Source organism: Chiloscyllium plagiosum, unplaced genomic scaffold (assembly GCF_037043375.1).
Source record: "Chiloscyllium plagiosum isolate Xiang-an unplaced genomic scaffold, Cpla_swu_hap1 HiC_scaffold_16, whole genome shotgun sequence".
Taxonomy (NCBI): Eukaryota; Metazoa; Chordata; class Chondrichthyes; order Orectolobiformes; family Hemiscylliidae; genus Chiloscyllium; species Chiloscyllium plagiosum.
In genome coordinates, this window is record NW_028270154.1 from 32,117,084 (window position 1) to 32,144,586 (window position 27,503).

The 27,503-nt window shown below is 39.7% G+C and overlaps 1 protein-coding gene and 1 long non-coding RNA gene across 5 annotated transcripts in view; one reads left to right on the forward strand and one right to left on the reverse strand.

The window, feature by feature from the left end:
* The window catches only part of fnip1 (folliculin interacting protein 1), a 110,502-nt gene extending 95,792 nt beyond the window's left edge, over positions 1-14,710 (forward strand). For all 3 annotated transcript variants that reach the window (XM_043703420.2, XM_043703421.2, XM_043703423.2), the window contains 5 exons: positions 1,621-2,971; positions 7,133-7,301; positions 7,767-7,967; positions 10,499-10,614; positions 12,162-14,710. In XM_043703420.2, coding sequence (XP_043559355.1) covers positions 1,621-2,971; positions 7,133-7,301; positions 7,767-7,967; positions 10,499-10,614; positions 12,162-12,240 — 1,916 coding nt within the window. In that variant the 3' untranslated portion in view covers positions 12,241-14,710. The remainder of the gene's footprint in view (positions 1-1,620; positions 2,972-7,132; positions 7,302-7,766; positions 7,968-10,498; positions 10,615-12,161) is intronic.
* Positions 1-27,503, reverse strand: part of LOC148147509 (uncharacterized) — a 73,185-nt gene that overhangs the window by 19,435 nt on the left and 26,247 nt on the right. Inside the window, exon 3 of one of the 2 annotated variants that reach the window (XR_015759720.1) lies at positions 2,319-2,436. The exons of the other annotated variant lie outside the window; for it this stretch is intronic. This is a non-coding gene — a long non-coding RNA (uncharacterized LOC148147509). Of the gene's footprint in view, positions 1-2,318; positions 2,437-27,503 lie in introns of those variants that run through there. 2 annotated transcript variants of the gene reach the window in all.

The window sequence follows — 27,503 nt, forward strand, 5'->3', positions numbered from 1 at the left end:
TTCTCCTAACCTGAACTTAGTTAACCCAAATCAGGCCCCTGACAAATCATAGAAATTGAACTTTTTTTTAATTTGATCTGGTTCAGGACAGTTCTTCAAACTGTATTTATTTTCTTAAGATACATTGACATCACTAAGCAAATATGAAAGTTTTTCCATATCAGCGAAATATTTATTTTACTAAGAAACATTTATTGAAATAATCAAATGATTCAGCATATTTTAACGTATGTTCAGTGATTATTTTTTGTTAAAAATCCAATTCATCACAGAGGACTGGATAGCTTTATTAGCAATGCCTATATTTGCTGAAAATTAATTCACAGGCTTATTTCTAAAACTACACTAGTTTTAGAAATTTGCTGTTCAAAATGACAGCAAATATACTTTGTTACCTGATTATATTGGTTTGTGGAAGCCTTTATAGTTATAATACTGCAAATATATTTTAGCAGAAACTTAATATTTTCTCCAACCTGTCCAATTCCAAGCATGTTTTAATTCACTTTTTTCAGATTACATCTAAAGCAGAAATTCTATCCCTTTTTAAAGAATGAAAAGTCAAATATCCAACCAGAAGTGGGAGTTATTAAACCCCATGTGGCAGTTTCTCAGTTTTGAAAACCTCTGGCTGTACTGTTTATTTTTCCTCGTGATGAAGGATGTCAATTTGGTGCTTATTTTTCTCTTCAGCCTTAGCCATAATCAAGTCACTGATCATAAAAACACAATTGTTGTATAATTTAATGAGACTTGGAGGTAGATTATGAGCCAGTAAATAATATTTAATGTGCCACTGCATTACTAAAATTTATGACTGCAATGCTTCCTACTTAACTGTGAAGCTCTCACCATTGAAAGAGGATTCTCATTTTATTTCATGGAGTATTAGCTTTCTAATTGGCTCATCATTTTCTATAATTCAAGTTTTGATCATTGACCTTTATCCATATGTACACAAATTAATCTAATGCCATTAGTCTCTGGTCTGATTTGATTTCATTGTTATATAACATACTATACTGGGCATGCATGATGCCCTGAAAATAAATTAAACTTTTCTTTTGAGTAAATATTTACTTTTGTTAATTAGTGCACCAACATTTCTACAAAATTGTGTGCCCAAATGAACCTTTAAAAGATATTTTACCAGAATGAAAAAGGGACAATTCTTTCCACTTCTGAGACTTAGATTCAAATTGGTCCAACTGTGATGAAATCTCTGACTGTAATAAGTCCATGTAAAGTAGGTGTGCACAATCTGGTGCTTCGTAGATTTGCATCTGTAAAGCAGAGCTGTCCAAAATTTGGTACCATGTTATCCAATGTGTTGATGATGTACTGGATTGGAGACTGTAACAAGTGGAGTAGGGGTCTTCAGTAACAGGCTGGCAGAGTAAAGAAAAACAAAGCAAGCTTTACTTTGCATTGACAGTGTTCCATAGAGCTAACTCCTCAAGGTGGGATCAGGTCCTGTGCTGAAAGCATAAGAAAGCTCAGTTTGCAGGTATAGAAATCTGTTTACTTCATCCCAAACATTTCTTTTGCCTTTGCCCCGCCCCAAAGAAAATTTGACATGAGAAGGGTTCTTCTAATTTTAATTATTTATTTTTCTGACAGTCGATCTACATGGTGCAATAGGATCTCCGGTAAGATTAGCCCGAACTGTGGTGATTGGTAAACGACAGGAATTGGTTCAGCGGTTGCTTCACTTTCTGACATATTTCATTCGTTGCTCTGAGCTGCAAGAAACCCAGCTGGTGGTCGAGGGTGATGGTGATGCGGAAATGAGTGAGTCGGTAATGACCACATCACTGGAGAAAGGAGAGGTGGAAGAGTCAGAATATGTTGTGGTTACACTTCACAGGAATAAAGGTTCACTTTTCCCAACCATATTGCAAAACCAAAACACACTTTCACGGGACAGTGCTGTCAGTTTGTATCGGGGTGAGAAGTGTCCCCTTCATGCTACTAAAGAACAGCATGATGTTACCAGGCAGGAAGAATCAAGTGATGCATTTCCAAGATGTCACAGGAACGTATGGAAAACCAACTGCAGTCCAAATAGTTGTACTACAAATCTGACAGTTCTTGGCAGAGAAGATACCATCAAGCAATATAAGGAAAGCACAAACTACCTTCAGGAAGCCAAGACTGAAACAGTGCTGTCTGTCAAATCTGGTGTTGCAGGCCAAAGCCTTATCATAGAGCCTGTTGTTGAAAAACTGCCTCCTGATAAGCAGTTGTCTACTTCAGTACCCTGTAGTTCAGACCATCTTCAGGGCAGTCCCAATTCAATGCAAAAAGTTACCTTTCAGATTGGCTACTCTCTGTCACCAGACTCTGATACAGAAGGCAAGAGAAATGAAGCTGATGAGGCACTTCGGAGAGACATTGAGGAGCTTAGGAAGAGAACACAGGAACAAGAGGTATTGCCTGTAACAGTGGACCAAAATAAAATTAATAGGACAAAGGACACATCATCCAATTCATACAATTATAAATGGGATTCTACACATGAAGGAAGTATGAGCATCTTTGATGAGTATTTTACTGAAGATAATTTAATAGAAACAAAGACCATCGATGATCTTCCCAAAGAGGATCAGCAGAAAGTTGAACAAGAGGTTTCAAAAATGGGACTTTATATTCAGAACAATGAACAGCAACGTGACTTGAGTGGGAACAGTTGCTTGTGCACTTGTAAGATATATGGAATGGACTTAGATTCTCACATTATTAGTTCTGCTGAGCAGGACTGTGGAGACAAAGTCTCTGATGACCCCTGTGGGGAACAAGACCAGAAAAAAGCACCTTTTGGAGTTGAGTGGGACATCCCCCGAAATGAGAGCTCAGACAGTGCCTTGGGTGACAGTGAAAATGAGGATGCAGCTCATGAGTCATCCAAACATTGTCACTACAGTACAGAGCAGGATGACTGGCTGGAACAGATGGAGCTACCTTTCCCAGGGTAAGGACAGAATATGTATGTTACATTGAACAAGGAAATCTTGCACCAAACTAACTTGTTTAATGGCATGTAGGCAATGTTTAGCCATATAGGCAAATGAAATTTCTTTGATACTTGACTTCAGCTTAGTTTGTCAGGGATAGCTAACAACCTTTTTTATTCATTCACTAGATGTGGGCCTCACTAACCAGTCCAGGATTTAGTGTCTAAGTGCCCAGAGGGCAGTTAAGTGTCAGCCATGTTGCATTGGTCTGGAGTCACATATAGACTAGATCAGACCAGGTAAGGACAGCAGTTTGCTTCCTTAAAGGGCATTAGTGAACCAGATAGTGTTTTTTCTGACAATTGACAGTGGTTTTCCAGGATCTCCCTTAGATTCCTAGATTAGATTAGATTCCCTACAGTGTGGAAACAGGCCCTTTGGCCCAACAAGTCCACACCGACCCTCTGAAGAGTAACCCCCACCCCCTTCTGACAAATGCACCTAACAACTATGGACAATTTAGCATGGCCAATTCACCTGATCTGCACATCTTTGGAATGTGGGAGGAAACCCACGCAGACACGGGGAGAATGTGCAAACTCCACACAGACAGTCGCCCAGGGCTGGAATCGAACCTTGGACCCTAGTGCTGTGCTAACCGCTGAGCCACAGTGCTGCCCAGATTCCAGATTTTTGTAAAAATTGAATTCATTTTCCAGCATCTATCGTGGCAGGATTTGAACCTAGGTCCCTAGAACATTAGCAGGGTCTCCAGGTTAATAGTCTGCACAAAATACCACTAGACCATTGCTTCCCTCTAAATGGAAGGTGCCCATTGGATAAGGACAGTTAGACTACATTGAGAAGTAAGAACGTTTTAAGAATGAAGTGCCCCTTGAATTTGTTCAGAAAGGATTGTTGGAACTTGCAGTGCCACCTGCAGACTATAGTCTGCCAGTGCTAACACACACTGTTCTTGGTGAAAATGATACCATTGAGAAAAAGGCAGAAAATGTAATTGTTTACCCATGACCTGGAATGTTTTGCTGCCTTCTGAAGAGGAAGTAAAGAGATGAAATTAGACATTAAAAGCAAAAATGGGTTAAAATCTTGAAATAGGAATGTAAATTAAATTGTAGTATAAATATATTTCTACTTTGAAATCCTGTTTTAATTGCTACTGGCTTCTACCAAAATGAAGAGGATGCATTACTGACGGAAAATTAATGATTCATTGAATACTTACTTCACGTTTAATGTTGGAGCATTTTTCTCTGAGTCCAGAATCTTTTAAGTACTGTGGGCTAGTTTCCCATTTACTTGCTGAGGCCTTTAATGTTTGACCCAGCCCCACCATTTAGGAAGGCGGTCTCTGTTTTAGGTCAGAATGTTTGCTCTTGGCAATTCCATAAATGTGTAGTGATTAATTCAAATTGTAAACACCTATTTCTTGACTCTGTTTAAGTCACATACATAGAATAAAAACATTTGCTTAGCTAGAGTGGAAGAGAAATTCTGAATGAGACTGTGCTAATGGAGAAGGAAATTAAGTTTATTGCTGAAACAATTATTAGCCCTAAATATGTGAAACTAAAAACTACTTATAAGAAATAGTTGGCAAAGAATTGTGACAAAGCAAGCGACGATGTGCAGGCAAAAGCTTTCCTTATTGAATGAAAGATTGAAATCATTTGTAGAGTCATTGAGATGGACAGCACAGAAAAAGACCCTTCAATCCAACTCATGCCTACCAGATATCTTAAATTAATCTAGTCCCATTTGCCAGTACTTGGCCCATATCTCTCCAAACCCTTTCTATTTATATACCTATCTAGATGCCTTTTAAATATTGTAATTATTCCAGCCTCCTCCACTTCCTCTGGCGGCTCATTCCATACACGCAGTGCCCTCTGCATGAAAACGTTGCCCCCTAGGTTCCTTTTAAATCTTTCCTCTCTCACCTTAAACCTATGCCCTCTCGTTCTGGACTCCCCCACACCAGGGAAAAGACTTTGTCTATTTACCCTATCCATGCCCCTCATGATTTTATAAATCTCTATAAGGTCACCCCTCAGCCTCCAACACTCCAGGGAAAATAGCTCCAGCCGATTCAGCCTCTCACTATAGCTCAAGTCTTCCAACTCTGTCAACATCCTTTTAAATTTTTTCTGAACCTTTTGAAGTTTCACAACATCCTTCCGATAGGAGGGAGACTAGAATTGCACACAATATTCCAAAAGTGGCCTAACCAATGCCCTGTACAGCCGCAACATGACCTCCCAACTCCTATACTCAATGCTCTGACCAATAAAGAAAAGCATACCAAATGTTGTCTTCACTATGCTATCTACCTGCGACTCCACTTTCAAAGATCTAGGAATCTGCACTCCAAGGTCTTTTTGTTCAGTATCACTGCCCAGGACCTTACCATTAAATATGTAAGCCCTGTTCTGATTTGCTTTTCCAAAATACAGCACCTCGCATTTATCTAAATTAAACTCCATCTGCCATGTCCCATGCTCCACATTCAGCAAATGAATGTTTCAGTGGACAGCATTAGAATGGAAAATTATGGGAGGCTACAGTGAATGAATCTCAAAGCTTAATTTGTGGCTTTTATTTCAGCAGGAAATAGGTTAATTCATGTAATTGTGGAAAGTCCTACATTAGTTGAGGATGGTGCAAACAAAATCATCATTGTCATTTGTGCAAAGTAGCAAACAACAAAATACTGTAGATATTTGAAATTTTACAGCTAAAATGGAAAGTCCAAGAGAAATTTTCAGTAGACCCGATAGTATTTGTGGAATGAGAAACAGCATCAATATTTTAGATGTGACTGACTTAGTTTTGATGGAAGCTTACAGGCCCGAAACACACTGTTTTAGAAGATCAGCTTATACTCAAAGAACTATTGTCTCAAAGTAGAAGTGAATTCACAAGCCTGTTGTGCAGATTAGAAGAGTTAAACTCTGATGTTATTTCAGCATTTCAAAGTCCTGGCATTTTCTGCATAAATTTAACATTTTCTGTTTATGGTTTCCCACTTCAATCTTTGTCGTTATATGTATCATTCTCACTCCTGTGATTAGCCCAGATTTTTACAATGTTATTGACACCATGTAAAATTTCTGGTCCTGGAATTTATTTTACTGCATTTTAACGGAGAAAAGTTTACTCTGCATGTGTTCCTGTGTGATTCTGAACAGCAATATGCCCTGTCTAAAGTACTATGATTATAATAAACAGTAAGTACAGAACCCAATTTACTTTGTGAAAAAAATTGAGTTTTAGCTGTCTCATTGCTGAAAACTCCAAGTGGACCTTTTGTATTTGCACAACATTTCTCAGTGGGCTCATCACTTTAGCATTGTAATGTGTTTAAATACCAATGGGTGGGGACAGTGTGTTAGATTGCTAATAATGATTGCACAATTTCTTTGAATCGGATTATGTGCTGAACAGGGAGATTGCACAAAAAGAGGAACATGACTGACAGTAAACTAGTTTAAATTTCTGTTGGTTATCACTGGAAATTTCACCCTGACCTTGTAGTGGCTGTGCTGCTCTTTTTAGTCAGTTGGAAGTTATCTTGCATCAATAATGGGGAGATTCCAAGTGTTGCAACAAACAAAAAGTGAATGAAACTTAATTATCTATTTTGTGATGTGGCATGCATTCTGAATCCCTATGCATATTTCTGTTCATTGTCCCTTAGTAACTTATTCAAAATTCTTGATTAAACTGTGACTTATTCCCATTGATCGGATTCAATTATTGTGGTTATACAGGGATGCCTGAATGGTATATATGGATGCTTATTGGAACTGGCAATAACTAAAGCTGTTAACCACTGGTGTGTTACAAAGCTATCTTGAGATGGGATTAGCTGTGTCACTCATTGATTTATTAATTACAGAAGATAACAGCTGATACTAAATCATAGAGTTGACCTGGCTTCAATTTTGTACATTCCTGATTGATATTTGTGCTTTTGTTCCTTGTTCAAAGGCAATAAAACTTCTACAATGATACTTTCTAGCTAATGAGTGTCTGAATCTTGCAACATCAGTCTCAACTGATCAATAAAATCAGACAAATGAAAGATTTGGAAAAAAAAATATTTTTAGTTTTAAGTATGTTAAAATATAACTTTTTTTTTCTTCCTCCTTCCTTAGGTCAAGTGTAGTTGAAATCTGCCACAGCAAACCCAGTATAGCGAATTTTGGAAGGTCTCTTTTTGGTGGCTATTGCCCATATTATGTATCTGATTTTGTTCTGCATGGAACAGGCAGTGATGAAAAGCTGAAGCAGTGTTTGGTTTCAGATTTAACACATGCTGTACAAGTAGGTTACTAATTTTATTTTTTCAGTTTGTTTCAATTCTTTTGTAGGCATTTGGTCACCAAGGCAATACCAACACTCGATATAATTTAGAATAATAAATCTTCATGATGTATTGAAGATTTATTGAGAGTTAGAATTATTTTCTTAATCCTTTATTATTCTAGATGATTAAAATCCAAACACATTTTAATAGTGTTATGGTTATCTTTTACGGTATATTTGTCAAATACCTTGACACTGACCAGTTATTGACAAGAGGCCTGATGAAAAAAATGTTGGGAAATAAAATAATGCTATATTTTAAGACTTTAAAAAAACTTTTCCTTTCAATGCTAACCATTTATGACTGAGAGTAGATGTCCTGTTTCAGGTCTCATCCATTACAGATTAACTAAAACCATATGTATTTATTTTGGAAAAATGTTTGCTAAGTATATCAACTCCTGTCACATTCTTTCCGTTCAGCATCCAGTGTTGGATGAACCTATATCAGAAGCTGTTTGCATTATCGCTGACTTGGATAAGTGGACAGTGCAGGTTGCAAGTAGTCAAAGGCGAACCACAGACAGCAATAGACTTGGCAAAGAAGTACTTGTCTCCAGCTTAGTATCTAACTTGCTTCATTCCACGCTGCAGCTCTACAAACTAAATCTTTCACCAAACTTTGTGAGTATAAGACCATTAAGACATTGATGTTCTATCAGTTAAAATTTCTCAGATTGTTACTGATAATTCCTGTGAATAAAATGTAAATTCTTATACAGTGGGTAATAGCTCTACTTGCCAACAATTTTCATGGTCTATAAATGAGACAGCATTTTCAAAATGTTTAATTTTGGCATCCCATTGTCATATTCAAATGTTGCTTGTTCACTTTTCTACTAACATTTCAAAATCCATCTTATTCCGCCTTCCAAAGCCTTTTGCACCACTTACCGATGATGCTATTGATCTGGTTCACATCTGCATTGCTCCACCCTTTGACTTAACAAATTCTGGATCATTATTTGCCTCCATGATGATCCTTACTGAAATGAGTGACTGATTTATAAATTAGAAACTACCTGTCATTCAACTTTGCCTGACAGTGTACCACCAAAATCCGAAATCTTGACCATCTGAAGGGGTACTGTTTCCTGGCAATCAAATACTCTAGTTATGGCAGGATCATCCTGAAAAACAGGAAGATCCTCACACTCTTCCTCCTTTGTACGCTGTGTTCTCACTTTTTAAATATGTAGCAAGATTTTATTTTTAATCACTTGACACAGGATGTATTACAGGACTTTACTTATAGAAAAGAAGGTTAAGAGGTGCCTAATAAGAAGGCAGTGTATATGCTTTAGAAAGAAGGTACTAGAGAATGGGGACTCGTGACCCTGTAATCAATATGAGCAGGAAAAGGCCTGCACATTGGAAGCTGAGTCGAAAGGACGTTGAGGAACAGAGCATGAGCTAAATTGTATAGTGTAAGAGGGTGACCTAAGTTTAAAAAGAGGTTGTTGTAGAGGAGAAGGAGAAAAGGATGAGGAAACCCCCAATGCTTCATGCTTGAAGAATGTACCTATTGTATAAACAAAAATAACCAAATTATATATGGCACGTTCAGAAAGTGTTTAAAAGAGGTTTGTTTTGTGATGCGAAAGGATTTATGGCATGTATATATAGCATGGTTGTTGAATATGTCTATTCAAATTTAGTGCTTAATTCAGTTTTATAAATTTTTTTTAAAAATGGGTCTCGGCTTTTATCAAAGTTTTACTACACAGGTGAGGAAAAACCTCGAGAGTCTAACAAATGAGCAGACAAAAGGTAAAAATGAAATGGTGAAGAAAGGTATAAAATCATGTACGCTGGAGGAAAAAAATAGGAATGGGAGCTTAAATTCAACAATGAAGTAATCGGAGCAATTAAGGTGCACACATTTGGACGTCTTAGATTTAACAAGTGGAGTCATAAAGCACAAAAACAAAAATAATGATTTTAAGTTTGTTCACAAGCATGACTGAGCACAGCCAGAACAGTTTGATCAGTTTTGACTGTCTTATTGTTGAGTATCAGTGAGAATTAATCAGAATTATAGTCGTTTGATGAAAGATCTTAATTATTGTCACTCCTTCCCCTAAGTGACAATATGTTTTGCACTTATGCAAGGTATGAATAGAAGAAGATTATTGCTGTTGATTTGGGAATCATGAATGAGGTGGTGTCAATTTTAAAATTGTTGCTACAAGTACAGAAGGAGTTTAAGAGGTATGGTAGAAATTTCAGACAGAAATGCTTACAAGGAACAGTTGAGACTGAGCTAATGCATTTTTAAAGAAAGTATAAGTATATATTTTAAAACCGAGTTTCAGAATTACAGAAAGTAACATAGCTTATTTTTAAGATTCTCCAGTGAAGAGTTGTGTTAGATGGTTCCCTTTGGTGCTGTAAATTCTGATGGTTTATGTTTATAAATATCCCTCCTGATGATCAGGACTTGTGACATGTCAATGAAGGAGGGTGAGGTGGAGATTAAAAAGACCAAGGGTGAGCAGTATCTGAATGGAAAGATGTGAAAATTTCTATTAAAGGAGAAACGTTTGTGGTTAACAATGGGAGTATTAAGTGGAGTGGTTTTGAAGTGAGTGAATTATTTAAAGACCAAAAGAACCTGCAAAAATGACTGATGCCAAGACAAGATCTATGGTACATTGCAACAGGAATATTTGGATTATACCTGGGTGCAATAAGTCAGCTTGATTATCTATTGGGAGTAGAAAACAGTTGCTGATTTTGAGCCATATTAGAGTTGAAATGTTCATGTACTCCCATCAGAATGAAGTTCTGGTTGTGGAAGGCCCTGTTTGCAAGGGTGGAGGCATTTTACAAGATGATACGCATGCTTTCTCTGGTCCCCAAGTAAGATAAACTTTAAATACTATTTTCTAGCAAATTAAACTGAGTTGAAAATGATAAAGCTCATTCTCCATCACATTAAGGCTCAGTTGACAGAAAATAACTTGGATTCATTAATCTAATTTGAATCTAGAGGATTTCTCCACTGTTTTGAAAATCATTAAGTATTTCAGTATAGCAGGAGATGGGATGCCAAATTAACTTCATAAATACTGGTTCAGATGATGAAATGATTGTATGGTTTCTTGTACATTAGGTATTGAACTGATTTTACTTTCTAATTTTTTTTCATTTAGTGTATAATGCATCTTGAAGATCGGCTGCAGGAGCTGTATTTCAAAAGCAAAATGTTGTCAGAGTACCTTAAGGGCCAAATGAGAGTACATGTCAAGGAATTGGGCATGGTATTAGGGTAAGGAGTTCTGATGTTTGGATTACTATTCAGTATTCTCATCTGGATGTACAAGCATATATGTGGATGTTATCCACTAAAGGAATGAATGAACTTCCTTTCGATGCCTCCTCCAATTGAATAACCTTCCAATATTGCAAACAAGGGTCATGTCAGATGTGTGATTTGGTGAGGTTTGGCGGTGTAGCTGGCCCTTGTAACACTGTTGAAAGATGCATGTAGAGGGATAATGATGGAAGAATTTGAACATATCTAATTTACATTTTCCCTCTGCTGCTTTTCTTCTGTTTTATCCTGAAGGCAAAGGAATAAAACTGGTCAGACCACTTAGCATTGACTAAGGCACTGGAAACGGCAATAACAAACAAAACCCTGTCAACCCTGCAAAGTTCTCTTAATATATCTGGGGACTAGTGCCAAACTTGGGAAAGTTACCTCCCAGATGAGCCAAACAACAGCCTGACATAGTCGTAATCACGGAATCGTACCATATACACCATATCCCAGACAACACCATCTCTGGGTATGTCCTGATCCACCGGCAGGAGAGACCCAGCAGAGGAAACAGCACAGTAGTACAGAGCAAGGAGGGAAATCCCGTAGGTATCTTCAATGATGACCCCAGACACCATGAAGCCTTAGATTATCAAGTCAAACATAAGTCATGGAATCCCAGATTACCACATTCCGTTCCCTCTCAGCTGATAATCAGTAATCCTCCTTCATGTTGCACAAGGGTGAGAGTGGTAAAGGTGCAGAATGTACGCTGCTTCAGGATCTTCAATGCCCACTACTAAGAGTGACTCGGCAGTGTCACTACTGATCAAACTGCTAGACTGAGTCTGTGGCAAGTGGTGAGGGAAAAACATCATCTGCCTGCTGACGATGCATCTGACCATGACAGTATCAGTAAGATTTGCCATGTCTTCTCATTGAGAATATCCTGCATCATGTTGAGTGGCACTATCCTTGTACTAAATGGGATAGGCTTCGATCAGATTTAGAAGCTCAAGACTAGGCATCTATGAGGTGCTGTGGGCCATCAGTAGGAACTGAATTATACTTCAACAGTCTGTAGTCTCCTGGCTTGGCATATCCCCCATTCATTTGTGTAACAGTCCAGCAAATTTATAGTAATTTTCTAGTGTCAATTGTCAGATTTGCTGACAGTGTACAGAATATCTGGCTGTCTTTCAATCCCCCTCTTTTCAAACGAAAGGTATTGGAATATCCCATTCATTCTCATTGAAATTTGCATGTACTGGAAAGTGACTGGCTCCTGACTGGTGCATGTGTATACTGAGTAGAGTATAGAGCAGGGAGCCATTGAAAACTGATCTCTAAAACATTGAATAGATCCAGCTTATTGATCTATTAATGCATATAAACATGTTTTGACACCTGTAACAACCAACAGCAAAGAAGTTATTTTTTGACACACCATCTAACTAAGATTTAAGAAAATGAAGGTGTATGCATTGTCTGCTTTGACTTTATAGAACTAATTTGTAAATGCTGTTTATGTTTCTGTCTTCCCCCTTTCTTAGGATTGAATCCAGTGACCTGCCCCTGCTGGCAGCTGTAGCAAGTACTCATTCACCCTATGTGGCCCAGATACTGCTTTGAATTTCTCAATTGCCAAGTCATGTAAAACAATTGCAAGGGAAATGACTGCACAGACGAGAAGACAGCACCAAATTATTTACATTCTCCAGGTTTTGTCATTTCTGTCTTAAGCAGCAACACTTCTGTGATTTTTAACTGCATGAAAATGCCACAGAACAAAATCACAATCGCAAGGGAATACAGGTTGCGTTTTGCAGGAAAACTGTCATGTTTCTCAACACTTTGAATCTGTCCACAGTCAAAACGAACAATGGAGAATTTTAGGAAAGGAGACCAAAAGGGAAAGTGACATGTTCTTTTTCAGAGTACGAGTTGTGTACCTGAAGAACCACAATTTGAAAGCAAGAGCATGAAATTGCTGTTTGTCTTCTGATTAATCTAGAACCATGACCTTGCATGTTTTGGAAACTTTTTGACTTCAAAGAAGTCAGACTAACCTCTCCTGTTCTTACTGAACCTAAACATATATTTACGTGTTTTTATTTTTTTTTGTACTCTTATAGACAGAGTATTTGAAAAAAATGTTTTATATGTTTACTTTTACAAAAGCCCCGTTCAGAATAAACTTCAAAAATGTATGTTTTAATGTTTTAGAAAATATGATGTAACTGACAGAGTTCAATAATGCTACTCATTGCCTTTTAATTAATGAAATCATTGCCTGTGATTACAGTTGTTATCATTTATGCATTGAAACTGTAAATATGTGGGGGTTATAGCTGATAAAATCAAATAGGAAAGTAATGTGTTCATTTGTTTCTATCAGTAACAGTTCTTCAGCCAACGATCTGACATCAAGCTATCATTGAAAAAATTTATTTCTAAATGGGGAAGGGAAATTGATTCAATTTATATCCTACCTCAGTTAATCCTGTACCGAGGGCTTTCTTCTGTTCCCACTTCTCTTTTCCAGTTCTGTTTCCTAAATTTCAATTTAGCTCAGTTTTGTTTTTTGCCATTTGGTAATTTTATGCATGATATTCTGCTGAAGGTGCAAAATGTAATAGCACCTTCAGCAGGTACTGGAGCGACACAATGAGTGGAACTAATGACATAGGAACCTTTGGGGGTTATTGCTTATATGGCCAGAAGAAGACACTGATCTTAATACATGTTCAGGGTATGGATTGCTGAATATGTGCCTCACATAGGATATTGTAATGAGACAATCTGAAAATGTATTCTCTCGTCCTCATTTATTACATAATATTTACAGTTTTTTTTCTGCAGTATGGTAGTCTCTGAAGATTTAGTTTAATGTCCCCATTTTGATAGAACTGACTTCACAAAATGAAGCTTACCTAGTTCAGGTTGGGTGGGATGTTTTGGATATGATTTGGTAGTTTGCAATGGCTTCATTGTGACAAGTTAAATCTCTTCCAGAAACAAAAGGGAGAAATGCTGGGTTAAGAGGGGGAAATTAGGGCAAAGAACCAAATTAAATGTAATGTGGTGAAATAATCCATTTCAGGAAATTGGAATCTGTTAAAAATTTATGAATAATGTTTTGATGAGGAATCTTTTATCTGACTCTGCGAGTAGCACAATGCATCCCAGTCTGGTGGTGTGGATTAGTTTTGTCTTCACTTCATTTCCCTGCAAACGTCCACACTAGGTTCAGTATCTCAGCTGCAGCCATTTGGAGACAAGTGAGAGCTCCATGCTTCTCACAGCATAGTCTGGAGTCTGGTTTTCAGTAGTCCCTTTGCTGCCTTAGTCAAGAACTAAGGTGTGGAATGGGGGGAAAGCGAGGCAAGGGCAAATTAAAAATGCGTGGTGGCTTGGTTTCACAGTTTCAATGTCATTGAAGTACAGTAGTAATTATCTTTTAATACACTAGCTGGGATTATCACTTATCTGAACCAGCTATAGTATGAATTAAGTTTTTGCTTGTTACTTCAATCACAGTCATAATCAAATGAAAAGCAAGATGAGAGGCATTGGCTAACATTTAAAATCTGATTTGAACTTATTTTGGTTGAGATAGTGCTAAGCAAGGTGCAAGGTAGAGTTTTTAAAAAAAACTTAGAACTGAGCATTTGCTTTAATAAGGGATATTTGGATATTTTGGGAGTGATACTGTTGATCTGTCATTTACTGTAGTCAGAAACAGTACTCATTTCCAAAAACACACAACTTCTCTTGCACCTTTTTCTTTCAAGCATCGTTTTTAAAGTCTTAAGGGAGATTTTGTGTAACTTTTCAAGATAACGTTATTACAATGTAATTTCTAAATAATTGCAACACAAGCGCTGAGCTTAACAGCATTGTACACGGAAAGAGATCATTGTATTTAATATGTTAATTGTAATGTCTTTTACAGTATTTTTTAATTTATTTTACTGAGATGGAAGTTATTGGCTAAATTGTACAAGACCTCCAGTACATTCTGTAAATACTTCCCCTATGTGTGTATATTTCCCATTTGTTACTTTTTGGAGAATTTTTCTGCAATAAATGTCTAAAAGAATGTAGAGTTGTTAATATCAGTGTTTAATTAATCAAAATTTAATTAATCATATAATTTTCCAAAAAATATTAGTTATTGAAGGGAGAGGAAGGTGGATGTTGAACTTATTGTTGAGTGCGTTACCCAACTTGTGGAAAAGAAAATTCTCACTTAATACCAATGTTGACCACTCCAATTTAATAGCATTTTTCAGCGTTTAGTTTTTCTGCAAATTCCCTGAAATCAGGAACATCATTTGTATAAGACACGATTTTTCATATATTTTAGAAACCCTTTGTGTGTCATTGAAGTCTCATGCGTTCTTATGCTTTACGGAAAAGTGCATGCCATTGCAAATATAGGCTAGCCTGAGTGAAGTTGCCTAATCTTAGAGGCTAAAGTGGCATTCCATCTGTCCCCCACACTGATTTCTGGTCAACATCAAGTCAACATTTTCTTTTTGATCACGCATGTTACTTCTGATACTTATTGTATCTAGATATATGGAGGTTTTTGTTTAAGGTTTAAGAATATTTATCATAAGCATGACCAATCTACCTAACCTACACATCTTTGGACTGTGGGAGGAAACCGAAGCAACCAGAGGGGACCCATGCAGACACTAGAGAATGTGAAAACTCCACCCCTAGGGTGGAATTGAACCTATGTCCCTGGTACTGAGCGGCAGTGCTAACCATTGAACCACCACGCCACCCACAAGTCTGGTGTATAACACGCTATCAAATAATCTTTTGGCTGTCCATGTAGATCACATCAACAGAATTACCATCATCAACCCTCTTAAAAGAACTCCAGTAATCCATTAAACAAGATTATTAATTCTATCCTCTTTGTTTTAAGTTTCCTTCCTACTCAACTTTCCATATCCCTGAATCAGATGCCTGGTTACTGCTTGAGTATCAATAGCTTATTCAGAGTCATAGAACATGGAAACAGACTGTTGGGTCCAACATATCCATACCACCCAGGTTTCCTAAACTGAACTAGTCCCATCTGCCTGCATTTGGCCCATATCCCTCTAAACCTTTCAATATCACCTCTATATCAAATTTGAAAACTTCCAATGCCTTAGTGTCCTTCCCTTTCAACGTGAACTGCTCCCTTGGTAAAGATGGATGCAAAATATTCATATAATACTTATGCTAAATAAGGTCACCAATTATAACAACTTTATAATGTTTACATCACTGTATTTTCCTTCTAGATTTGTTCCTGTACATCCTTCCCACAAGTTGTCTGTCTGTAGGCAATGCTGAGTAATGTAGTTGCATCCTTCTTGGTTCCTTCGTTACAGTCAAATAATTCTGTCCTTGAACCCTTCATACATCCTCTTTGTCTAATGTTGCAATGCTCTCCTTAACTGATACCACCACACAGTCTTGCCCTTCCTTCATCCAGGCCTCTGTTATTAATGCCTCATAATTTGTGAATGTAACTTAGCAATCTTATTTACATAATACTGCATGTATACATTGCACGTATCATTATATTTCCCCCATGCTCTGACTCCAACTGTTAACATACTATTCTCTATTTTGGTGTTATCGGTGACCCCCTAGTATTACATGCACACTATTCTTACTCTCTAATAAGACCGTAAGAAACAGAAGCAGGAGTAGGTCATTTGAGCTTGCTCTACCATTCAATAGATCAAGGCTAATCTGACATACTTCATACCTACTTTCCTGCATTTCCTTGTAAACCTGGGTTCCCTGACAAATCAAGACTTCAGCTATCTCAGCCTTAAATATACACATAGAGTCTGCCCTCACAGCTCTGTACAGCAGGGAGTTCTAAAGACTCAAACTCAGAAGAAATTATTCCTCATCTCAGTTTTAAATTGGTGCCCATTCTAAGATTATGCCCTCTGGACCTCGACTTACTCTCATGAGGGGAAACATCCTCTCAGCATTTGCCCTCTCAAACCCTTAAGAATCTTGCATATTTCAATGAGATCACCTCTCATTCTTCTAAATTCCAGTGAGTAGAGTCCCAACCCGTTTAGCCCTTCATCTTGAGAGAATTCCTCCATACCAAGGATTACCCTAGTGAACCTTCTCTGAACTGTCTCCAATGAAATGAAACCTTCCCTGAAATAAGGGGACCAAAACTACTCTCAGTACTGCAGATGTGGTCTCACCAACATCTTGTCCAGTTGCAGTAAGATTTCTCTTAGACTCCAACATCTTTAAAATAAGGGCTAGTGTTCCATTAGTGTTCCTGATTATCTGCTGTACTTGTGCTAGCTTACTGCGTTTCATGCACAAATGCCCCCAAGTCCCTCTGTATTGTGACTTTCTGCAGGTTTTCTCTATTTAAATAATATTGTTCTTTTGTCCATTCCTAAATGAGAAATTTCATTTTTACACACTATACTCCATTTGACAACTTATTGCCCAATTAGCTTTTCAAGATCTCTGTTAACTCTTTGTATCCCTTTCGCAAACTGCCTTTTCACCTATCTTTGTATCATTTGCAAACTTGATTACAGTACATTTCCTTCCTGCAAATCATTTAATATACATATTGAACAGTTGTGGTCCCAGCATTGATCCCTGTGGAACTGTACTGATTATGGGTAGCCAACCTGAAAAAAAAACACATTTGCCATTCACTGTTTCATGCCCATGAGCCAATTCTCTCGCTGTGCCAATGTATTACTTCCAGCATTGTGGGCTCTTATTTCTTTTTCTCTTTATTTAAATTATTTATTTTCTCTTACACCTGGACACTGGGATCATTGACACTTCTAAGACCATGGAGAAAGTGAGGACTGCCAATGTTGGAGATCAGAGTCAAAATGTGTGGTGCTGGAAAAGCACAGCCAGTCAGGCAGCATCCGAGGAGCAGGAGGTTCGACGTTTACTTCAGAGACCGTACAGTGTGGTATGTACGATACATGAGACAATAATTTTCAGATTTGGAACATCATCACCTCTTTAACAAAAGCAAAAATACTGAATGAATGTTGTCAACTGAAACATTAACTCTGTTTCTCTCCTGACATGCTGAGTAGTTTCAGCATTTTACTACAATATCTTTACCTTCATTGCTGCCCACTGAAGGAAGTGTTTCTTACTATTGCTGTAACCATACCTGAAAAGAGTTTACAAGGAGAGGGGGGTGGGGCCAAAGAAAAATAGCCCCACTCCCTCCTCTCCATTCCTAATGAAGGGCTTTTGCCCGAAACATCGATTTTCCTGCTGCTCGGATGCTGCCTGACCTTCTGTGCTTTTCCAGCACCACTCTAATCTAAAATCTGGTTTCCAGCATCTGCAGTCCTCACTTTTGCCAAAGAAAAATGATCAACATTGAGCCTTTCAGGAATATCCATGCTCAAAGCAATTGTGGGAAGCAACTGTGACCCTACTTCTAATATGTTCAGAACAATATCCTGGCCCATTCATCTTCCTTACATGCTGAAGCATTATCTATCAATATCCTATACATGTTCAGGCTTGGGCTGATAAATAGCAACAAACATTTGCACCACACAAACATTCGGCAGTATCCATGTCCCAATGAACGTTTTAGCCCTGAATTTCATACTATCAACATCTCAGAAATTTAACTTCTTCAACTATTTAAATACTAAGACAGCAAGAACAGAACAGAATCTGGGAATTCTGAAGTGAGTAACATGCCCTATTACTTCCCAAAGTTTATCCACCATCAAGGCTCAAGTCAGGAGCACATAATAGAATATTCTTCAATTAACTGGATGAACACACCTTGATAACAACACTCAAGAAGTTTGATAGCATCCAGGACAAAGCAATCTGCATCATAGAATCACAGAATTGAAATGATGCAGCAGAAGGTATTTGACCTATCACTTATGCACTGGATTTGAGAGACTTAGTACCATTTCTGCTTTTCCTCATAACTCTGCAAGCTGTTGTGTCTATTTTAAGAGTCATCCAATACCATATTGACTGACTGAATTGACGCTGCTACCACCTCACTTCCAGACAGTGCAGTCCAATACTTGCTGTTGAAAACGTTTTGTTTCTCACCTCACATTTGTTTCTTATGTCCTCTGATTTTCAATTCATTCACAAACAGAAATGGTTGCTCCTTACTGACTCTGTTCAGACCTTTGATGGGGATGAAAATTTCTATGAAATCTTAGCTTTTTTTTTCCTCTGAGAAAAACAATTCCAGCTTCTCTAATCTAGTCTCATAACTGAAATTTCTCATCCCCAGAACCATCCCTATTAACCTTTTTGGCACTTCCTCCAGTGCATTTAGATTCTTCCTGAAATGTGGCATCCACAACTGAACATAACGCTTCAGCATAACTTCCCTGTTCTTGATCTCTGTTAATGAAGCTTAGAATATCATATGCTTTATTAAACATTCTTTCTAACCTGTCTTACCATCTTTAATAATGTACAAATGCATACACTCATGTCTCTCTACTCCCGTATGCTATTAAGAATAGTACCCTTTATTTCGTACTGTCTCTCCTCTATGCTCCTTGCACAAAAGTGTATCACCTCACCCTTTTCTGCCACCTATCTGCCCAATCCACAAACTTTTCAGTGCCCGTTCTCAATTTATAATTCTTCCAAGTTTTATGTGATCCCTAAGCTTAGTGCTGTGGAATGGTCAGTTTCAATCATTTATCTTCACATCAGGAAAAGCAACAGTCCCAATAGTGATCAGTGAGGAACTTCACTACAAACTTTCCTCCAGCTCAAAAAACATGTATTGAGCATTCCTCCTTGCTTCCTATGATTCACTCAATTTTGTATCCACATTGCTACTGTCCCTTTTATTTAACGATCTATCACAAGACTGTTGTATGGCACTGTAATGAAGGCCTCTGGAAGTTGATGTACGTCATAAACAGCATCAATCATCTTATTCAGCCTCTCAGTTACTTTTAAAAAAAAAACTCCAGCAAGGTTAGTTGGACATGATGGGTTAGCCTTCATTTTCCCATGTAACTGAATTCTATTCCAAACAGCTGTTTCTAGAAACTTTCCCATCGCCAAAGTTAAACACAGACTAGACTGTTATTGCTGGGTCTAACTTTACGATTCTTTTTGAACAAGGGCATGGTTGTTTGCGAATCTCCAGCACCAGCTCTATATCTAAGAAAGATTGAAAGATTGTTGCTAGTGCCTCTGCAGGTTCCAACTTCACTTCCTTCAATATCCTTGAATGTATCTTATCGGATCCCAGTGTCTTTTAAAATTTAAGAACTGCCTGATTGTCCAATAGCTCCTTGTTTTAAACCCCTCTCCTGACTGAGTTTCCTCCTCAGTCACCATGGCCTCAGTAATATCTTCCTTGTAGGTAATGACAAATGCAAAGTATTATTTTAAAACCTCAACTATGTCTCTTGCTTCATGCGTAAAATCTCTTGGTTCCTAATCCATCTTTTATAACCCTTCTACAATCGGTATGCTTTTACAATATAAACATGCCCATCTTTGAGTCAGCCTCCCTTCTTGCCACAATATCATAATCCTAGATGGCAATATCTGCCTCCAAGCAACCAACTTTATTCTCGAATATTTTGGGATTTCCCCTTGTCAGCTTCCAGTCTTTTCAAAATATCACTCTTCTTTACTGTCTTTTTAAGTCTTCTGTAGTCAGCTTGGTTCTCAATTGTATTTACTATCAAATGCCTGTCATAAGCAAATGTTTTCTTCTTCAACTTAATTTCTATCTCCTTTATCATCCAGGGAGCTTTGTATTTGTTTATTCTACCTTTCCCTTTTGAGGGAATTAACTTGGATTGAACCCAAACAATTTTCTTTTTGAGGAGGCCCATTGTTCAGCTACTGTTTATTCCTGTCAAACTTTAGTTCCAGCTAAAGTGAGGACTGCAGATGCTGGAGATTAGAGTTGAGAATGTATTGCTGGAGAAGCACACCAGAACTGGCAGCATCCGAGGAGCAGGAGAATTGGTGTTTTGGGCATAAGCCCTGATGAAGCAACACACTTTAGTTCCAGTCTGCCTAATCCAGCTCAGTTCTTGCAGTTGCTTTGCCACCAGTTGACTATTCTTACTCTGAATTGAACAAGGTAATTTTTCACCATTGTCATTAACTTTGTAATACAATGATCATTGTTTTCCAAATGCTCCCTCATTATCATTTCATCTACTTTCCCATTCTAATTCCAAAGAACTAGGCCAAGCAGTGCCTCCTTTTGGTTTGGACTGGTCAATTACTGTTGGAGGAAATTCTCCTGAATACAACTGTTATGTACAGGCAATTAAAATCCCCTATTCTAACTACCCTATGGTGTTTGTACAGCTCTGTTATTTCTTTGCAGATTTTTTCTGAATTAAGCTTCCCACTAAATGGTGTGTATGGCTTATACCTAGCAATGTAACTGTTGACTTAGTATTTCTTACATCTGTGCTTGAACCCTCTCAAAATGGTTTTTCTCTTCATCATTGCAAAGCTCTCCTTAACCACAACCACTACCTCTACTCCTTCTTCTCCTGCTCCTTGGATGCTGCCTGACCTGCTGCGCTTTTCCAGCAACACATTTTCAGCTCTGATCTCCAGCATCTGCAGTCCTCACTTTCTCCTTATTCTTCTTTGCCAGCTTTTCACAGCACCTCATAAGCAGAAATATTTAACATTCACAATTCCCTTCCTTGAATTTGATCTCTATTTGCACCGCAACATCATACTCCCATATGGCAATTTCAACCTTTAATTCCCCAATTTTACTTGCTGTACTCTGCGCATTCACATTAATGCACATTGACCCTGACTTAAACTTCATTACATTCTCATGTACTCTGATTCCACCTGTTAATGTATTATTGTCTGTTGTGGTGCTTTCTGCCTCTCCAAGCGTGTGCGCACCTGGGTATTACTTTCTAATATTCTCTCCTAGTTCACACACCCCGACTGAGTTAGCTCAAACCTCCCAAACAGCACTAACAAAATACCCTGCAAGGAAACCAGTCCTGTTCAGATGCAACCCATGCGGCTTGCACATGTCATCTTCCCCAGTGCCAGTCCTTGTGTCCCAGAAATCTAAAAGGTCCTTTCCTGCACCATCTCTCCTGCCAAATATTTATCTGAGTGACCTTGCTATTTCTGTACATGGATGCACATGTCATTGAGAGTAAAGCGGAAATTACTTTAGAAATCCTGCTTCCTAATTTTCTACCGAGCTCCTTAAATTCTGATTGCATGACCACATCCTGTTTCCTACTTATATTGTTAGTACCAATATGGATCATGATCTCTGGCTGTTTGCCCACTATCAGAAGAATGGTCTGCTGTAACTCATAGCTACTTCGGCCCATCAGTTCTGTACTGCCAAAAACATACTACTACCTACACTTATCCCACTTTCCTGCACAAGGCTAGAACTTGAATATTATGACATTTCAATTGCTCATCCTTGTACTTTTCAAAGGTTGCAAGATTTTTTTGCCTCAACTACCCTCTTTGAAAGTATTCCATGCCTCCACCACCCTCCAGGTGAAAATAGTTTTCCTCAAAAGATCTCTAAACCACCTTTAACTTTAAACTGATGTCATCTTGTTATTGACCGTTCAATGAAGAGGAACAATTGCCTTCTAATCACCCTATTCATGTCCCTCAAAATCTTATAAACCTCTATCAGGTTCCTCCTCAACCTACTCTGCTCCAAAGAAAGCAACCGAAGCTTATACAGGCTCTCTTCATGGCTGAAATGCTCCATCTCATGCAACCTTCTGGTGAATCTCCTTTGCACCTCCTCCACTGCAATCATATTCTTCCTATTGTGTGGAGCCCAGAACTACACACACTACTCGAGTTGTGGCCTAAACAAAATTCTGTACAGCTCCAATATGAACTCCCTGCTCTTATAATCTATGCTTCGACTGATAAAGGCAGGTATCCTGCATACATTCCTAACTATCCAATTAACCTCCCTGCCACCTTCAGGGATCTCTGGTCAAGCAGACCAAGATCCCTCTGTTCCGGTAAATTTATTAGTGTCTTGCCTTTCATTGAGTACTCCCTCATCTTGTTCCTTGTTCCAAAGTGCATCACCTTGCATTTGCCAGGGTTCCTTGACCCCAGCATCTCATCCTGGAATCGAGCTGACAGTCATGGAAACATCTATGCGTTCCCCTAACTAAAGAATCCCCGATCAGTACTGCATTTCTTGCCTGCTGTACCCCGCTCCCCACTACCCATATACCTGGGCTACCTATGGCAAAATGGAATTAGCTCTTGCTGCACTCCTCTAAGGACCAATCCTCCTCACCAATGTCCAGAACAGAAAACCAATTAGTTAGTAGGACCTCCAGGGACCAATGCACTATCTGCCTGTTTCTTTTGATTTGTCTGTCTATCACCCATTCCTTTATTTGCCTGCTTGCACTTAACTTGCAATGTGACCATCTTTCTGAATGTGCTATTCATAATTTTCTGCTTCATAGAGAACTCAAGCTCTGAAGCCAGAGATGTTCCCTAAAGTCTCTGCCAGAAGGTGTCCAGCCTCCCCAATGTAAAGGAGACCACATTGGGAGTGACGGATACAATAAATGACATTAGTGGAAGTGCAGGTGAAACTTTTGCTGGATGTGGAAGGCTCCTTTGATGCCTTGGATGGAGGTGAGAGGGGAGGTGTGGATCCAGGTTTTGCAATTCCTGCCAAGGCAGGGAAGGTGCCAGGAGGGAGAGTGGGTTGTTGGAGGGCATGGACCTGATCAGGTAGTCACGGAAGGAACGGTCTTTGTGGAAAGCGGATAGGGGTGGGGAGGAAATATATTCCTGGTGGTGGGATCTGTTTGTAGGTGGCAGAAATGTCAGCAGATGATGTGGTTTATACGGAGGTTGGTGGGGTGGAAGGGGAGGACCAGGGGGTTTTGTCCTTGTTGTGGTTGGAGGGCTGGGGTGGGGTTTGAGGACGGAGGTGCGGGATATGGATGAGATGCGTTGGAGGGCATCTTCAACCATGTGGGAGGGAAATTACAGTCTTGAAGAAAGGAGCCCATCTAATGTTCTGTGGTGGAACTGGTCCTCCGGGGAGCAGATACAGCGGAGGTGGAAGAATTGGGAATATGGAATAGCATTTTTGCAGGAGGTAGGGTGGGGGGAGGTGTAATCCAGGTAGCTGTGGGAGTTAGCAGGTTTGTAAAAAATATCAGTGTTGAGCTGGTTGTCGTTGATGGAGATGGAGAGGTCCAGGAAGGGGAGGGAGGTGTCAGAGATGGTCCAGGTGAATGTAAGATCGGGGTGGAATGTGTTGGTGAAGTTGATGAATTCTCAACCTCCTCGTGGGAGCACAAGGTGGCGCTGATGCAGTCATCAATGTAGCGGAGGAAGAGATGGAGACTGGTGCCAATGTAACTACGGAAGATGGACTGTTCTATGTAGTCAAGAAAAAGACAGGCACAGCTGGGGCCCATGCGGGCGTCCATGGCTACCCCTTTTGTCTAGAGGAAGTGGGAGGATTTGAAGGAGAAATTGTTAAGGGTGAGGACCAGTTCAGCCAAATGAATGAGAATGTCAGTGGAAGGGTACTGGTGGGGATGTTGGGAGAGGACGAAATGGAGGGATTGGGGGCCCTGGTCATGGCAGATGGAGGTGTAGAGGTTCTGGATGTCCATGGTGGCATTGGGGAAATGAGTGTCTTGGAGGAAGTGGAGAGCATGGGTGGTGTCCCAAATGTATGTGGGGAGTTCCTGGACGAGGGGGGATAGGACAGTATTGAGGAAGGTGGAGGTGAGTTCGGTGGGGTAGGAGCATTCTGAGACAATGGGTCAGCCAGGGTGGTCAGGCTTGTGGATCTTGGGAAGGAGGTAGAATCAGGCTGTGCGGAGTTCCCGAACTATGAGGTTGGAAGCTGTGAGTGGGGAAATCTCCTGAGGTGATGAGGTTCTGTATGGTCTGGGAGATGATGGTTTGGTGATGGGGGGCGTGAGGTCATGGTCAAGGGGGCAGTAGGAGGAGGTGTCTTCGAGTTAGTGCCTGGCTTCAGCGGTGTAGAGGTCAGTGTGCCAAACTACCCTGCATCCCCTTTATCTGCTAGTTCGATGGTGAGGTTGGGATTGGAGCAGAGGGAATGGAGGGCTGCGCGTTGTGAGGGTGAGAGGTTGGAGTGGTGTAGACAGGTTGAGGCAGTTGATGTCTCTGCTGCAGTTGGAAATGAAGAGGTCAAGGGTGGGTAATAGGCCAGCACGGGGTGTCCAGGTGGATGGAGTGTGTTGGAGGCGGATGAAGGGGTCTGCAGAAGGTGAGTGGGAAAGTAAGCTCAGAGGAACCCTAACCCTAACACCCCTGGTCTTCACCATCCACCCTACCAACCTCCACATAAACTGCATCATCCGTAGACATTTCTGCCACCTACAGACAGACCCCACCAGCAGGGATAGATTTCCTCCCCACCCCTATCCACTTTCTGCAAAGACTGTTCCCTCTGTGACTACCTGGTCAGGTCCACGCTCCCCAATAGCCCACATTCCCCTCCTAGCACCTTCCCCTGCCACTGCAGGAATTATAAAGCCTCCCCCCTCACCTCCATCCAAGGCCCTAAAAGGAGCCTTCCACATCCAAAGTTTCACCTGCACATCCACCAATGTCATTTATTGTATCCGTTGCTCCTGATGCAGTCTCCTCTACACTGGGGAGACTGGATGCCTTTCGCAGAGCGCTTTAGGGAACATCTCCGGGACACCCGCACCAATCAACCCTACCGCCCCATGGCGCAACATTTCAACTCTCCCTCCCACTCTGCCAAGAACTTGCAGGTCCTGGGCCTCCTGCATTGCCACTCCCTCACCACCTGACACCTGGAGGAAGAGCGCCTCATCTTCCGCCATGGAACACTTTAACCCCAGGGCATCAATGTGGACTTCACCAGTTTCCTCATTCCCCTCCCCTCACTCCAGTTCCAACCCTCCAGCTCAGCACCATCCTCATGACCTGTCCTACCTGTCAATCTTCCTTCCCATCTATCCGCTCCACCCTCCTCTCAAAAAATGTCTGTTTGTTAATCTGTCATTTGCCCCTATCAACACCTTTACCTCCCCCGCCCCAAGTACAGTAATCGAGTTCCGATTATTACATATCAATGGGTTTCCTCAGTCGGGAAACTGACTTTTAACTTCTCAAAGTCCGGTTTTATAAAAAAGGGCTTTTCCCAGATCAGTGGAGAACACAGGAATGAGATTGGCCTGAAGATAGAAAACAAACAAATGGCTGCATGGGAAAAAATAAGGTGCAAGTAATGATAGGCCAGCTAGACTCAAAAGTACTAGTGCAGTTTAAAACAAAGACCCTGTAAGGGCCAGAAATGGTAAATGCAGGAAGAAATGTAAACATATTAATATTTTAATATCAAACTGTCTCAATTCACCCACCAAAATTTGTAAGCAAACAATAAACTGAAAAACATGAAGAGTAAGTCAGCCACAGTATCACAATGACGGGCAGCTGATTACATACACATTTTCTTTAAAATCTGCTTCTGGAAATGATTATATGTTAAATGTTAACAAAAAAGTCAAATCAGTTGTGATCTAGAAAGCCAGGTTTATCAGCAGAAAGTGCATGCCAACACAAATTTTATAATATATTAAAACCATTTTATTTCATTTTCAGTTCATCTCAATAATCATTAAAATACAAGACTTTAAAATCTTTTCATAATCGAATTGTTAAAAAATTTTCTTTCCCAAATGTGCAAGAGAGAGCAGGGCCCCGTGACAGTTCCAACATGAGGAGAAAAAGTCTAAATGTGATATCACAGGAAAGTCATGAGTTATTATCAAGCAGTTGCTGTTAGGGATTGTGTTTTAATTCCAATAATTTTGAAAAATGTAAATTTCCAGACTATCACAGGAGGAGGAACTGGTTTGCGAGTAAGGACAAGGAATTTCTGTTAATCCTCAGTTTTTAGGTAGTAGTACAACAGTAAGGTTAAAGTAAGTTAAAGTACTTAAAGTTATAGTCAGTAAAATAATTTAGAAGTATAAGTTAGGATTTGGCAGGGCAGTTCAACCAAGCAGAATGACTGTCCTGTAGAGTGTCAGTAGTCAGGGACACTTCTTGTGACCGAGATGTGTTTACGTGGACGAAGTGTCACTGGCTGAACTTGAGAGACCTGTGTTTTTCCAGCACCACTCTAAATTTTTCTTTCCACAGATGCTGCCAGACCTCAGAGTAATAGAGATATACAGACGTCTAATCCATCCATGCCGACCAGATATCCCAACCCAATCTACTCCCACCTGCCAGCACCCGGTCCATATCCCTCCAAACCCTTCCTATTCATATGCCCAATCAAACGTCACTTAAAATGTTGCAATTGTACCAACCTCCACCACTTCCTCTGGCAGCTCATTCCATACACATATCACCCTCTGTGTGAAAAAGTTGCCCCTGAGGTCTCTTTTATATATTTCCCCCCTCACCCTAAACCTATGCCCTCTAGTTCTGGACTCCCTGACCCAAGGGAAAAGACTTTGTCTATTTATCCTATCCATGCCGCTCAATTTTGTAAACCTCTATAAAGGTCACCCCCTCAGCCTCCAATGCTCCAGGGAAAACAGCCCCAGCCTGTTCAGCCTCTCCCTATAGCTCAAATCCTCCAACCCTGGCAACATCCTTGGAAATCTTTTCTGAACGCTTTCAAGTTTCACAACATCTTTCTGATAGGAAGGAGACCAGAATTGCACGCAATATTCCAACAGTGGCCTAACCAATGTCCTGAACAGCTGCAACATGACCTCCCAACTCCTGTACTCAATACTCTGACCAATAAAGGAAAGCATACCAAACGCCTTCTTCACTATCCTATCTCCCTGCAACTCCAC